Source organism: Channa argus, chromosome 11, assembly GCF_033026475.1.
Source record: "Channa argus isolate prfri chromosome 11, Channa argus male v1.0, whole genome shotgun sequence".
Lineage (NCBI taxonomy): Eukaryota > Metazoa > Chordata > Actinopteri > Anabantiformes > Channidae > Channa > Channa argus.
The window spans coordinates 27598448-27611994 of NC_090207.1; the positions used below are offsets into that span (position 1 = coordinate 27598448).

At 35.4% G+C, this 13547-nt stretch overlaps 1 protein-coding gene across 1 annotated transcript in view; it reads right to left on the minus strand.

The window, feature by feature from the left end:
- stxbp1b (syntaxin binding protein 1b) overlaps positions 1 to 10589 on the minus strand; it is a 30421-nt gene extending 19832 nt beyond the window's left edge. The window contains exons 1-4 of the mRNA XM_067522464.1: positions 10501 to 10589; positions 2380 to 2429; positions 2181 to 2262; positions 1412 to 1488 (exon numbers count right to left, since the gene is read on the minus strand). Coding sequence (XP_067378565.1) covers positions 1412 to 1488; positions 2181 to 2262; positions 2380 to 2429; positions 10501 to 10537 — 246 coding nt within the window. The 5' untranslated portion in view covers positions 10538 to 10589. The remainder of the gene's footprint in view (positions 1 to 1411; positions 1489 to 2180; positions 2263 to 2379; positions 2430 to 10500) is intronic.
- Positions 10590 to 13547: the final 2958 nt, after the last annotated feature.

Here is a 13547-nt window from a genome sequence, read left to right on the forward strand (position 1 = left end):
TGCATGACTTCACCTTTTACATGGTTATAATTTCTCTGTCAGAAATGTATCTAATAACTCTACTATGTTTTTTTATTGAGGTCAAAGTGGGTGGTATAACATTGTATTAAGAGGTGATTCAGATGTTTGACACCCTAATTCATTTTAAATTTGGTTACCACAATGTCGCAGATCACCTTTCTGAATGTTTTAACTCAGAAACTGAGAACTCTAACCTTGTAGAATGACGTTGTACTGGATTTTGAGAATGAAATAGTGTAGTACAAGAGAATACTCTAAGTCTGGGAGTAACTCCAAAATTCCACTGGGCATATACCAGTAACATTGCATTTGCAGGACTTTTTTCTTTTGTTCTCTGCACAGACACATGTCCCACCTGGAGTGTTTCAGAAGTGGAACGACTTGTTGTGGTGCTGATTTTTCCTTTATTATTTCTCGTTTTTTCAGAGTTTCTACAATAAGGGGCAACTGTGGTGCAGGAAGGTAAAGCATGTTGAAGTGTCCTTGAGCAAGACACTGAACCACAAATTAGTTGATCCTGGTGATCGTTGGCCAGCTGCATAGCAGCTCCCCCATTGGTGTATGAGTGTGTGTAATTGTGAATATGAATGGGTGAATAAGAAGCAGTGTAAAGCGCTTTGAGTGCCAATAGGTAGAAAAGCGCTATATAAGTACAGACCATTTACCAATAAATAATTAGGCATTGTAGTCTGTTTTTAAAGTGCTTCAATTGTGTTATTTATTATTATTAGCTTCATTTTGCTGTAGCCTACAGACAGAGACTAAAGTTATGTTATTTTAAAAATGTAATGTTTATTAGCAGTAGGAAAACCCTTCTCCTCTTTTTTAAAAGGCTGCAAAGAGGTGCCATGTTCCACTAGTCAAGCACCGACCTGAGGGACAGCAATTAATTTTGGTGACCACACCAAAGCCAGAACATGGCACAGCAAGCCCTGGTGTAATTGTGGAGTTAGACATCAGTGACACACTAGTTAAATACCCAGTATTTAGGATATTCAGAGACACTGGGGTAAAACTGTTCGTGCAGGATATGTTAACACGTAAATATAATAAATGTATCAAACACTTAATAATTGCTGCAGCCATGATCAGAAGCTATGTAAGAAAAACTAGTTTATTGGAAAATACTATTTTAATGTCTATATAGTACATAATTTAAATTGGGCTGTCACAAACATAATTGCTGATTACTACAACTGTAACTTTAACTAATGAGTATTAGAAGGTGTCTCTACCAACTAGTTGCAGACTTAGGAAGTAACCTAAAAAGGTCACCACCACAAGTACTCAAACACAAGTTTGAGTTTACAGGTGAAAGTGGATTTTATACTGTATTTCAGCTGCAGTTTCTTCTACTAATAACAGACTATGGAGGAGCTTTTTAATTTACCTCATCTGAAGGTGTGATCAGGTAGATGGCCTCCATGCTAGGCAGAGGCTCACGCCGCTTGGTTATATCTTCTACAACTGTAAAGCACAGAAAAACAGTAATAATCAAGTATGAATTTTTATCCATCCAGAACAGTTCTGTCTGAAATTTGTCCTCAGATATGTGCGTACAAAGATTCTGCTCAAAGGACTCAAACCGTCACTAACTCAAAAAACTTTCCTCCTGTACAACTATATGGATCATTTATATCGCCAAATATAACTAAAATAAATGAGCCCACGCCATCCCACCCCATCCCATCCCAATGGTCTACCACTGAGCCACCAGGCCCCATAATCAATGTGACCTCAAGGAAGCAGTCATTTTAAGGTACAACTTATTTATTACCTCTTACCATCTTTATTTTATACCTAAGGTTCAGTCCAATCTATTCAGATCATCTTGAAGGTAGACCTCAATAAGTCCAAGTAATTAACATCTCTCTTAAAGGACGCCTTCACTGATTTTGAACGTGCTTCTTTTGGTTCTAGTTTGAGCAGTACATGTAAATTAATGCAATTAAGCATTGACCCAGTTTTAGGTTTTTTGATACTTTTAACACTTTAATATATTAACACTTTGAGTAACCTAGCATTGGACTAGACTATTTGTGTTATTAGCTTTTGTGTCCCCTGAGTTACACCATCTATCATTCACAAATTTACACTCTTATACTGCATACCGTACATACAAACGTCATATGTTCGTTATACAATATATATAAACTTACTGGTGATTCCTTCTGACATGATGTCTGTCATCTTACAGCAGGAGGAAATCATCCTCATACTGAGCTTGTCCACCACCAGGACCTAAAACACATTGACACACAAAAGAGAACATCATAAGTATGAAATATTGAGTGATTGAATTTTTAGTGCCATCATTAAAAGCAAATGATAACAAAGCTGGTGTGAATGACAGAATACCTTCCATTTTCCTTTTTCTCTTGCCTTCTTGATAACATTGTTTATTATTTCTGTAAAGAAGTAATAAAGGTGAGTCAAGACATAAAAAAACAACAACCCTGTAACAAAATTATTTGAAATATTTTAAATGGTAAATGGTCTGCACTTATATAACCTATTGGCACTCAAAGCACTTTACACTGCTTCTTATTCACCCATTCACACGCACACTCACACACATTCACACACCGATGGGGGAGCTGCTATACAGCTGGCCAACACTCACGGGGAGCAACTAAGTTGGGCTTCCATGTCTTGCTACATGACACTTGACATGTGACCAGAGGAGCCGGGGATCAAACCAACAACTGTGAGATTGGTGGATGATTGTTTTACCTTCGTGAGCCGCAGTTGCCCCTCGTGGCTAACATTTAACTAACTAATTAACATTAGCTAACTAACATTTTAGTGTTCAGTTTACCCTGAATTTCTCTTGGTTTACTAGATAATAGACCAACAGAATAGATGCTTAAGAAATAGAAAATAAAGTACTATAAATAACAAGCATTCAGTTTTTATTTCTATCACAGTGAAGAGATAAACACTCTTTTCATTTTACCAATATTACATAAAGGTTAATGTAAAGTGTTTCACTACAACAGTGTTTTAAAAATTTATTTTTGATAAATAATCTAATAATATTCATATTTAAGTAGAAAAAGAAAACTTGTGTTGATTTTTGGTCTCTTTGCCTTGCTCTTTGTCTAGGAGAGAGTGATAATAAATTGTTCAAACTGTTAACGACCGTTAACTGTGTTGTACATTACGACAGTATTATTGCAAGATACTTCCATATTACCTACATAGAGACAGACAGACAACCATTCACACTTACATTTACACCTATGGACAATACTATTTATACCAGTATTTTGCTGCTTTTAAGCTTGGGTGCCAGTCAGACACATGGTCTGACAAAAACCAGGGTATCAACAAATAAAAACCACAAACATTAAAACGCAGCAAATAAATATTTGAATTCACCATAATGTATTTACACAATGTTCAGTTCATACACCCAAGCTCAAGTTCTTCACCCCTGTATCCCTTTATTACCAGAAAAGTTTTACATATAGTTAAATGGTCTGCACTTATATAGCGATTTTCTACCTATTGGGACTCAAAGCACTTTACACTGCTTCTTATTCACCCATTCACACTCACAATCACACTCATAGACCGATGGGAGAGCTGCTATGCAGCTGACCAACGCTCACCAGGAGCAACTAAGTTGGGGTTCACTGTCTTGCTCAAGGATACTTCGACATGTGACCAGAGGAGCCGGGGATTGTACCAACAACTGCGAGATTGGTGGACAACCGCTCTACCTTCCTGCGCCACAGTCGCCCAGTCAGTTGTCAGACTTGCAACAACAAGCTGCTGTAGTACGTCCTAATAACCATCTATCATGTGTGATTAGTAAAAACTGAATTTTAGAAATGCATTAAGGTAAACCTGAAATATCAAATTGGCGTAAGTTTTCAAACTCTTTGCAGCAAGATTTGAAATTTTGCTCAGGTTTCTTCTTTTGATTGTTCCTGAGATGTTAATACACCTTTAGTGGCAACAACCTGGGGTAGATTTAAGCGATTGGACATAATTTGTTAAGGCTAAAAATACATTAGAGCAAAATCCATGAGGAAGTGCCTGCAAAGATCAGAGACAGGATCATTGCAAGGCACAAATCAAGGGAGGGCTAAAACCTGCACTACAGGTTCCCAAGGAACAATGGCCTCCATAAAAGTCAGAAAAACAAGTTGGTCGCCTGGCCATACTGAACAATCAGGGGAGAATGTGACAGGCACTGAGCAATAAGGGGAAAAGGGGATAGTGCCCATCCAACCTGACTGAACTTGAGAGGATTTGCATTGAAGAATGGATGAAAATCTTTAAGTGAGCAAAGTTTGTCACATAATATGCAGAAAGACACTAGAGTATCATTGCTGACAAGGGTGCTTCATTAAAGTACTGCGTAAAGCACCTAATTATTTGAGTATATATCATGTACAAAATTTACAGTCATTTCTAAAATTCTTTTTTTCACTTTGTCATTATAGGTGCTGAATGTAAATTAATAAGTAAAACAATAATTAAAAACTGTAGTATCAGGGTGCAACATAACAAAATTGAAAGAAAGGTTTAAACATTAATTTATTATTTATTCTGTAAAGTGCCCTGAGATGACTTTGTTTGTGAATTGGCGCTATATAAATAAAATTTAATTGAATTTTCTGAATGCACTGTAGGGTAAATCTATTACAGAGAAAGAGTCTGTTCTTGAGGTGTAAATCGAATGTCTGTAAGATATTTCACAACATCCTATCACTTTTAAGCTGTGTCCCAGTTTTCCTCACTGTGGGTTTAAGCGGCAGTCCAGTCTGTCAGACTGAACATTAAGCGCCCACTGCAATCACTTGCCCATAATCTCCTTTTAATCCTCTTACCCCATCTACCACTATTTCTGGGATGTTTCTGTGTCAGCAACTATGACGTCACAGAGAAGCACTATGGGCTCTAACACACACACAAACAGAACAGATCCTACTAAATACGTAAAAATGTCTTTTCCTTTTGCCATAGACCGTTGGGCCATTTCACTTAATGTGCTGCCCCAAAAGTGTCATGAACACATCAGCAGGACAACAGGATTACAACCAAATACAGAGCCACCTCTGTCTTTAACAGTGGTAATTGAGAATTTAATAGATTTTGAAAGATGTCGGTAGCGTTTATCAAAAATATTTCCATTAAGGTGGCTCAGATATTTAAAATCCTAGTCTCAAATCAGCCAGGCCCCACTGTCTCAGGAAAGGTAGCAATTACACTAAATGATTTATACATAAGTGACTAGTCCTGTTTATCCAATTACTAAACAGGATACACTGGAAGTGTCACACAAGAATAAGTCACCTGACAAGTATTGTGGATTTAATCCCCAGATTTAGGATTTAGCCAGAGTGACAGCAGTACACAGAATGGTTAGAGAGTAATGTAACATAGTTTATCAGGGTCTGTGCAAGGTATTATTTATTTGTGTAGCTCACATGCTGCTTTCATGCTCTATACTCTGCACCTGCACTATATGAAAATTATTCGTCGTAAAGGACTGTTACACCATGAGATAGACTGGCCACCTGTCCAACGTGTACTATGGCTGGGTATTGCCAATAACACAATACAGTATGTAAGATTTTATAGAAGCTGAACTGTCCTTGATGTTAGCTGGGGTCTAATCTGTTTAAAATTCTGATCTACATGCTCAGGTTTAAGAGCCCTTCTCTGAGCCTCACCAGCTATAGAAAACACCCTTCCTGCAGCTACACTTCTTCCTCGGATACAGAGAAAATGTTTAGCTAAGATGGAAAAAGTAATGGAAAAACAGGTTCATTCTTTTTCCACCAGCTGAGGGGATCTCCACTAAGAGTCAGTGGGACTTGCTCCATGTAGTTTCTGACTTCATTCTCAGCCAAGGCATTGATGGAGGAGAGAGCTGATGTTTTGGTTGCCAAAAACTCTCTCAGATCAAGGTCACAAGGATTGGCAAACTCCATAGATCTTATTTTGCATCTTATTTATGCTACATTTTCAACTACACTGTATGGCTGAAAGTCTTTACAAATAAAGCACAAGAGTGCTTCAATAATCTATTAGCCTGTTGTCAATTTTAGGGAAAACTCCAGTGGAAAGAATCTGACATCGTTGACTGTGAGGTCTCTTGGTGGCTACCTGTTGCTGACTGGAGCTCCCAGTGCTGTTGTGTAAGGTGAAGGTGCAGGTTCGTAGTGTTGCTGCAGTATTTCACTTTAGTTTTGCGTTCTTGGCATATGGCGTTGGCCATTACTAACTCCACACTACCTGGCTTTGAAAAAATCTAAAATTCTCCCATATACTTGCTTTCAGCTTTGGTGGTGGAAGGTAATGTTTTGCCTTCATGTTTTCTCTTTCAGCTGCTGTGGATGCAAGATTTAATTTAACACACGCTGCCACCTCATGGCGACAATGAGCAATGGTATAATATGCAACACTAGAGAGATGGAAGTTTAATGTGCATCTGATGTACTTTCCCTGGACATCGATACAAAAAAGTTTGAATCGATATGCATATTGGCAAAGAGTTATTAAAAATACGTCGCCAAATTGATATTTTAAATCACAGCCCTATTGTATACCCTACCTCTCACTGAATGACAGCTAGATAGGCTCCAGCCCCTCGACAACCCTGAATAGGATAGGATGTCGAAGATAACGGATAGATGTATCAACATTTTGAACAAGTTTACTTCCTCAGTGGAATGCTAGTAACAGGCTTAAAAATGTTGGCTAAGCATTTTTCTTTTTCTTTGTAATGCAGAAAGAATGGTATGCTTTCCTCACTCCTGGAGCTCTTGGTGCTTCAGACAAACCCACCACACCCTCACAGAACAGCCCTCAAGTAGAGGAGACAAGCATAAAAAGAGAATGTGTAAATTATGAAAAGGAAAAAAATTAAGCATTTTACTATTAATCGACTTCCACTGACTACTTAAGATGAAAAATGAAATCTCCCTTTTTCAAAAGTATTAAAATTTCTAATTCAGTACTATGTAGAAGCTCTTTCTACAATAGTTACACCTTTGTGCATCCTTAACTCTATACTGTTACTTGCCAGAATACATTTGTTTGAAACTGCCTATGTGCAAACTTGCTTATGTTCAAACTTGCTTAACCTTTTGGATTATTTCTTCAATACTTTCCCAGCAATTGATTAACTTTTTGGGCTGCATTAACAGGTTATTTGTGCAGCATGCTCACCATCACCAGTGGTTAGTTTGGAAAACACTTTGGCAAAAAAAATTCATCCATCCATCAATAATCTTAACCACTAATCCTGTACAGGGTCACAGGTGGCTGGAGCCTATTCCAGTTGTCATTGGGCAAGTCCCCACTGGACAGGTTGCCAGTCTATCTTAGGGCCAAAACTGAGAGAAACATACAGACAGACAACCATTCACATTCACACCTATGGGCAATTTAAAGTTACCAATTAACCTAACCTGCATGTCTTTGGACTGTGGTAGGAAACTTGACTTCACAGGAAGAAAATGCAAAATACACACAAAAAGGCAGCCGCAAGCCTCTCTCTTATACATATCAATATGAATTCACTGACAGTTATTAGCAAGAGTGTACAATACTGTTTCTTTGTAGGATTCTTGTCAACCCACCACATAATTTGTTAGTACGTATATTCTTTTCCTGATGAATCCCATTGTCCTTTTATGAGCATTTAATGGGCCCACTAATCTTTCAAATATGTTTTCTTCTTTTTCATATATTATTCATAGAGATAATTTTTACATATTTTTAGTCAGATGAGAAATGCTTGCACTTAGTGTTAGGTAAAGGGTCTTCCACTCAAAAGGAAGGCCTAAGCGCATTCTCCAGGGTTGGTTTTTAAGTTTTACAGATGTTTGGAAGGTTGTATAATTGTGTTTGTAAGATTATCTTTTAAAAGTTTGGCCTCTGTTATGATACCAGAATTAATAATATATATGTCACCCATACTATTTACATTGTCCAAGGACTGGATTATGGATTATGGATTATGACTTTAGGTGAAAGCATATACATTTGCTGGCTCCTTTATGCACACCTTTGCATTCTAATGCAATACTGTACAATAAAATACTTGAATTCTACTTTTGAAAGATTATATATTTCAGTTTCTAAGTTTAAAGTGTCAGAAAGGTGATAATTCTACTATGTGTTTGCTATGTGCTGCCATGTTTATTAATAAAAAATATATAGATAATACTCATAATGGAGTGGATTATAAGAAGAGATGATTATAATGTATAATTAGAAAGTTAGAGGGCTGTTTAAAAACACTGTCCTCCTTGGCTCCTGTATGCTGCAATGCTGAGTTTTCGCCAGCTACCACAGATAAAGAAATTAGGGGAACTGGGAAAGTCCCTGGTTGGCCCTGAAAGACAGACAGAGTCAGGAAAATGTAGGAAATGTGTTGTGAATACATTTAATTTATGTGCAATTTGACGAAGAACCTATAGTGACCCCCAGTCCCTATAACAGATGTTATAATCAAAAATGACTGTTTATCATTCTATTTGCTGCCAAGGACAAAATACTCCTCAGATCGATTGACAGTCCACCTACAATTAATTAAAGAATAGGAACAAAATTTCAAATTGCAATATAGTCAATTCATATCCTGATATACATAGATTTAAAATCTGTGTGCAAGGCTTCCAAAATTAATCAGAGCTTGAGAAGTAATTAGATTACTCTTCTGCTGCATGTATACATGGATTTACAGTCACCTGCTGTCTTACGTGCATGTAAATGCAGTCTGTCAGGGTAAACCCATACAAGTATAAACAGAAAGAAACTTCACACTCTGCCAAGCACTGTCAAGTTAGCAATATGCAGTTTAAAAAACAGATATGACTTTGACTAAAGTAAATGCTTTAACTACTCAAAGAGGCATAAAGAAGAATTATAGCTCAGTTATTGACTAAAGATGCACATGATCTGAGCAGGCCACACTAAAACCTAAATACAGGTTTGTTAAGCTTACACACCATGTGTAATTGTTAAACTACTACTATTTTCTACCTACCCACAAATGGCTGTGTATACAGACATTGGCATGGGCAACACTCCCTCAGATATATTGTGTCATATTAATACCAATGTATTAAATGGATTTATTATATTTAGTCTGGGAATATTGGATTATAGAGCTTTTTTCTGTGTATAAAAACAAATCCAAAAACCCCTAAACTGACATGAATTAACACAAATTATGCATGTAACACATTGTAAAAAAATCAGGAAACTAAGACAGGTACAATTAGCTTTTCTTCTGTTCAAAAACATTCTTGTTGGGTAGTAAACTCACTATCTGCTTCGGTTTCTGCTCTAATCAAAGTGCTCCTAAATGGCACTAACTCAGATTACACAATCAAGACAAACGAAACTGACTTTATGGGGGATTGTGTATTATTACATAGTCCCTGTGTCAAAATGATAATGATTCCTAAACATAATTTTACACTTATTATATATATCCTAATAAATATAAGGGACTATCCCTATTAGATTATATGGAATTGAGTTTTTAACACCTAGACCTTTCAAATTTCTTCTGATTGATGTGTTTAAATGGATCTGTATTGGTAATTATTAAGTACTGTTAAGGATTTATTTGTAGTCTGCTTTATAAACATAACATGGTTAAATATAAAGTACTGTACTATAACTGTAACCAAATAGTGGGCAAGTAGGTAAACATACACACAAAGAAACTCTCCTGGGAATACATATTTTAAAGTACCCTTTACATTCTTATTAAAAAAAAACATATGCTTAGAACTGCATTAGCCCAACCACCATTTATAAGGTTACTGTTTTTACATTTTATAGAAAGCTACAAGAATATAGTAAAGTAATTTTTTTGTTACTGTGACCTTTAAGGTTCGCTGAGACTAACCAGCTTTGATACTATACTATCGACCGCATTAATGCTGCAGCTATGGACTGTTATGTGACAATCACATATAACCGATAGTAGAATCAAACACTTATTTAATTGTAATTGATGACTGCCAGAGTCTGACTCTTCTTTCAGCAACCCCTCCTTCCCTGAGAATGATGTCAAAACACATAATCCGCAGACAAAAGATTAGCGAGGCAGGATTTACACCAAACAGGGACGCTGTGCTTGTGTACAGCTCAACGAATTCTGACATTTCTATTAGAACAACGTTGAAAACTGTAATTTTTTATATTGTTTTTAACAAATCTTGAGAAACGTGTGCATGGGCTTTTTTGCACATCAAACTTCAAATAATTTAAAAAGTTAACCGAGACCTGCATTGTCTAATATTATCACCAAATATAAAATAAGTAAAATGCAAGAACCGCACTTATCTCATACGATATGTCACTCACACAATAAGCTATTTAATGCTAGACTGCTTTACGTGATTTTGAAATAATATTCACAAACTTGGCAAGCCTGTGTCAACAAGTTAATATTTTTTAACGTAAATCTTTTTTAGAAACAAAATAAACCGTTCTTACTATCTCCAACAATGGCTTTCAGTCCAAGCGGTGCCATGATGAACCCTCTGCTGCACGACTACTTTGCCACACAAAACTCAGCTTGCTGACTCTACTGTCAAGCTGAAAGAATAAGGAACACGCTTCCGTTTCCATTAAATCCAAAATAAAAGTATATATGTATAATGTATATAAGTATATATATGTTTCATTAACCCTAAATATTATGCACATGTAGTGCATTGTTTAAATATACTTACTATATACTACATTGTTAAAATATATAAACTATGCACTAAATGTGCATTGTTTAGTTATTTTATCATCAGAAGACATTATATATATATATATATATATATATATATATATATATATATATATATATATATATATATATATATATATATTACATATATATTTGACCTTAACCTGAAACCTGAAATTTTAGAATGTACTTTTTCATTTTTTATTCACCACAGAAAAACTATACAAATCACACAATACAACAATATTTGGGGGAATAAGAATGTAGGAGGGTAGGAATATAAGGATAAGCATATATTGTGTAATAATTACTTATGATAACGTGAGAAATATGATAATACATTCCGATAAACTAACTAAAACAGAACTAAGACAAAAAAATATATATACAATTTAAATAATAATAATGTTAATAATAATAGTAGTAATAATGATGATAATGATAATAATATTAATATTAATGGACATTAACGAATATTAAAAGGATACAAAACAAGTTATAATATATATAATGATGAAATAATAGTGTAGTAATAATAATAATAATAATAATAATAATAATAACAAAGATCAGGGTTATGTATTCTGTGAGAACATTTGTCTAGTGACTGGTTCCTGGCTTCTACCTATCAGGCTTTAGATTTCCAGTTTTGAAAAATTATTTTCTTGGTGATTGTTAGAGAGGTGAGTATTGGGTTTGTATAATTAACTTAATTTGATCTTCTTTAAACCTTCAAATGCACATGTTTACCTGTTCATTGTTACAGTACTTATTGCATAACATGCTGTTCTCTAACAAGGTTATTAACCGCAAAAATCACAATGTGGTTCATGAATCATGTCTGATCAATGAATCAACCGCCAAATGTTCTGGTTCAATGACAGTTTGTATTTAAACAGTCCACACCTAACAATTGACAAGTTATTGAGACATTTAAATTTTTTGTTGCGGTTTACCCACCATTGTTGTTAGCTTTTCAACAAATTATTTTAGATAAATAATGGTTTTACTTTCAGAATGTAATATTACTGTAGCTGTAAACTTTTTATATTTTCCATAAATTTCACCTGAAAGTCAAATATCCCTAACTTTTTGTGAATAGAGTCATTTCAAGTAGTGTATAAAAATATTTATACTAAAATAATGTCAATTAGGATGATGAAAAGCATTGCCTGGGTGGGGGGCTGTGGCGCAGGAGATATAGCAGTTGTCCACCAATCCCAAGCATTGTTAGTTCGATCCTCTGCTCCTCCTTTCACATGTCAACATGTTCTTCAATAAGAAACTGAATTCCAACTTAATTGGGGTTCTTTCTATTAAAATCACAGAAATTGCCTGGCAAAGTTGCCATTTAATAGCTGTTAATAGTTCACAAAACAATAAGTTGTTTTAAAATACTTTTGGAACATGATATAAAAGAGTCCTTATCTTTTGTACAGTATATTCAATATATTCAAGAGAAAAGAAACAAAAGGAAATGTTTTTTAAAAAATGAAGAAATAACGAGATGGAAAGTATATGTTAGAGAGATATGGGAAAATATAAAATATTTTTAAAAATGGAAAAAAGTACAGCTTCTCAGGGAAATTAAGTGTGCCAGAATGTACAAAATTAGTACAAGAAATAGAAAAAGAATATGGAAAAAAGTATGAAAAGAAACAAGAACAAAATGGCCATGCAAGCAAGAACGTGTTTAAGAGAAGCATATAACATAAGGGAGGAGCAGAAAAAAATGACAAACTGAAAAGGAAGCCTTAGCCATGGTAGGTCAGAAAGATGAAAATGCATTTGCAAGAAGAAAAAGAGAAGCATTAGGACAAAGTCCTAATCCCCCTCCCTACCCAACTGAACCGTTGCTGTATAACGTTGCAGAGCTTAAATACACTAAATGATTTAATGGCCAGGGCAAGAGGCAGATATCAGGCCAGAGCAGACTGGACAGAAATGAATCACTGTATCCAAAAAGAAGAAAAAGACAAATATGTCTACTTTATCAGTCTGACATTATTGTTTGATATACACAGTGGCCATGCCACCAGATAATGCAATGACAGCCCATATGAGTAAAACTTAAATAATGTTTACCTGAAAGGTCCTCTACCTTAGATGAGTAGTTTAATCACAAAACATGATTGATCATCGCACTGCACGAACTGGCAAATCGGAGAGATTTATGCCAGACTTGCAGAACTACACTTCAAAGATAAAGATAAAAAAAAGTGACAAGTTTTTTTTACAGAAGGAGAAACAATTTATATAGTTACAAATAGTAAATATAGGGGAAGAGGAAGAGACAGAGGTAGAAGGAGAGGCAGACCTAATAGAATATGGGACTCAAACGAATGTCACAGATGTGGAAAACAAGGAAACTGGGCTAAAGACTGCAAACGCAGGAAGGCCCCACAAACAGAACGAGACACTTCTGCATGACTAGATATAACAAAAGAGTAAAAACAGGATGCTGTACATGTAAAAGGCGAGACAAAAGACTTGACAAACTCAGACGTGGATAGCATAGAAGTGATGACTTTTGACCATATAGATTATCATATATACATTAAACCCATCAATATTGTTGTCAGTCAAAACAGATGGAACACCACATGACTGTGAAGCAGAGATAACAGAAAGCGTTAACCTGACCTGACTGACAGACCATAGACACAAAAATGTTTGTAGTACGGTACATGTGTTTGCACAGCAGTGGAAAAACAGAGGAATGGTTACTTCCACATGAAAACCAATAAATCACAAGAATTTAATATTAGACTTATTGAGTGCAATACAACTTCCTAAAAAAATC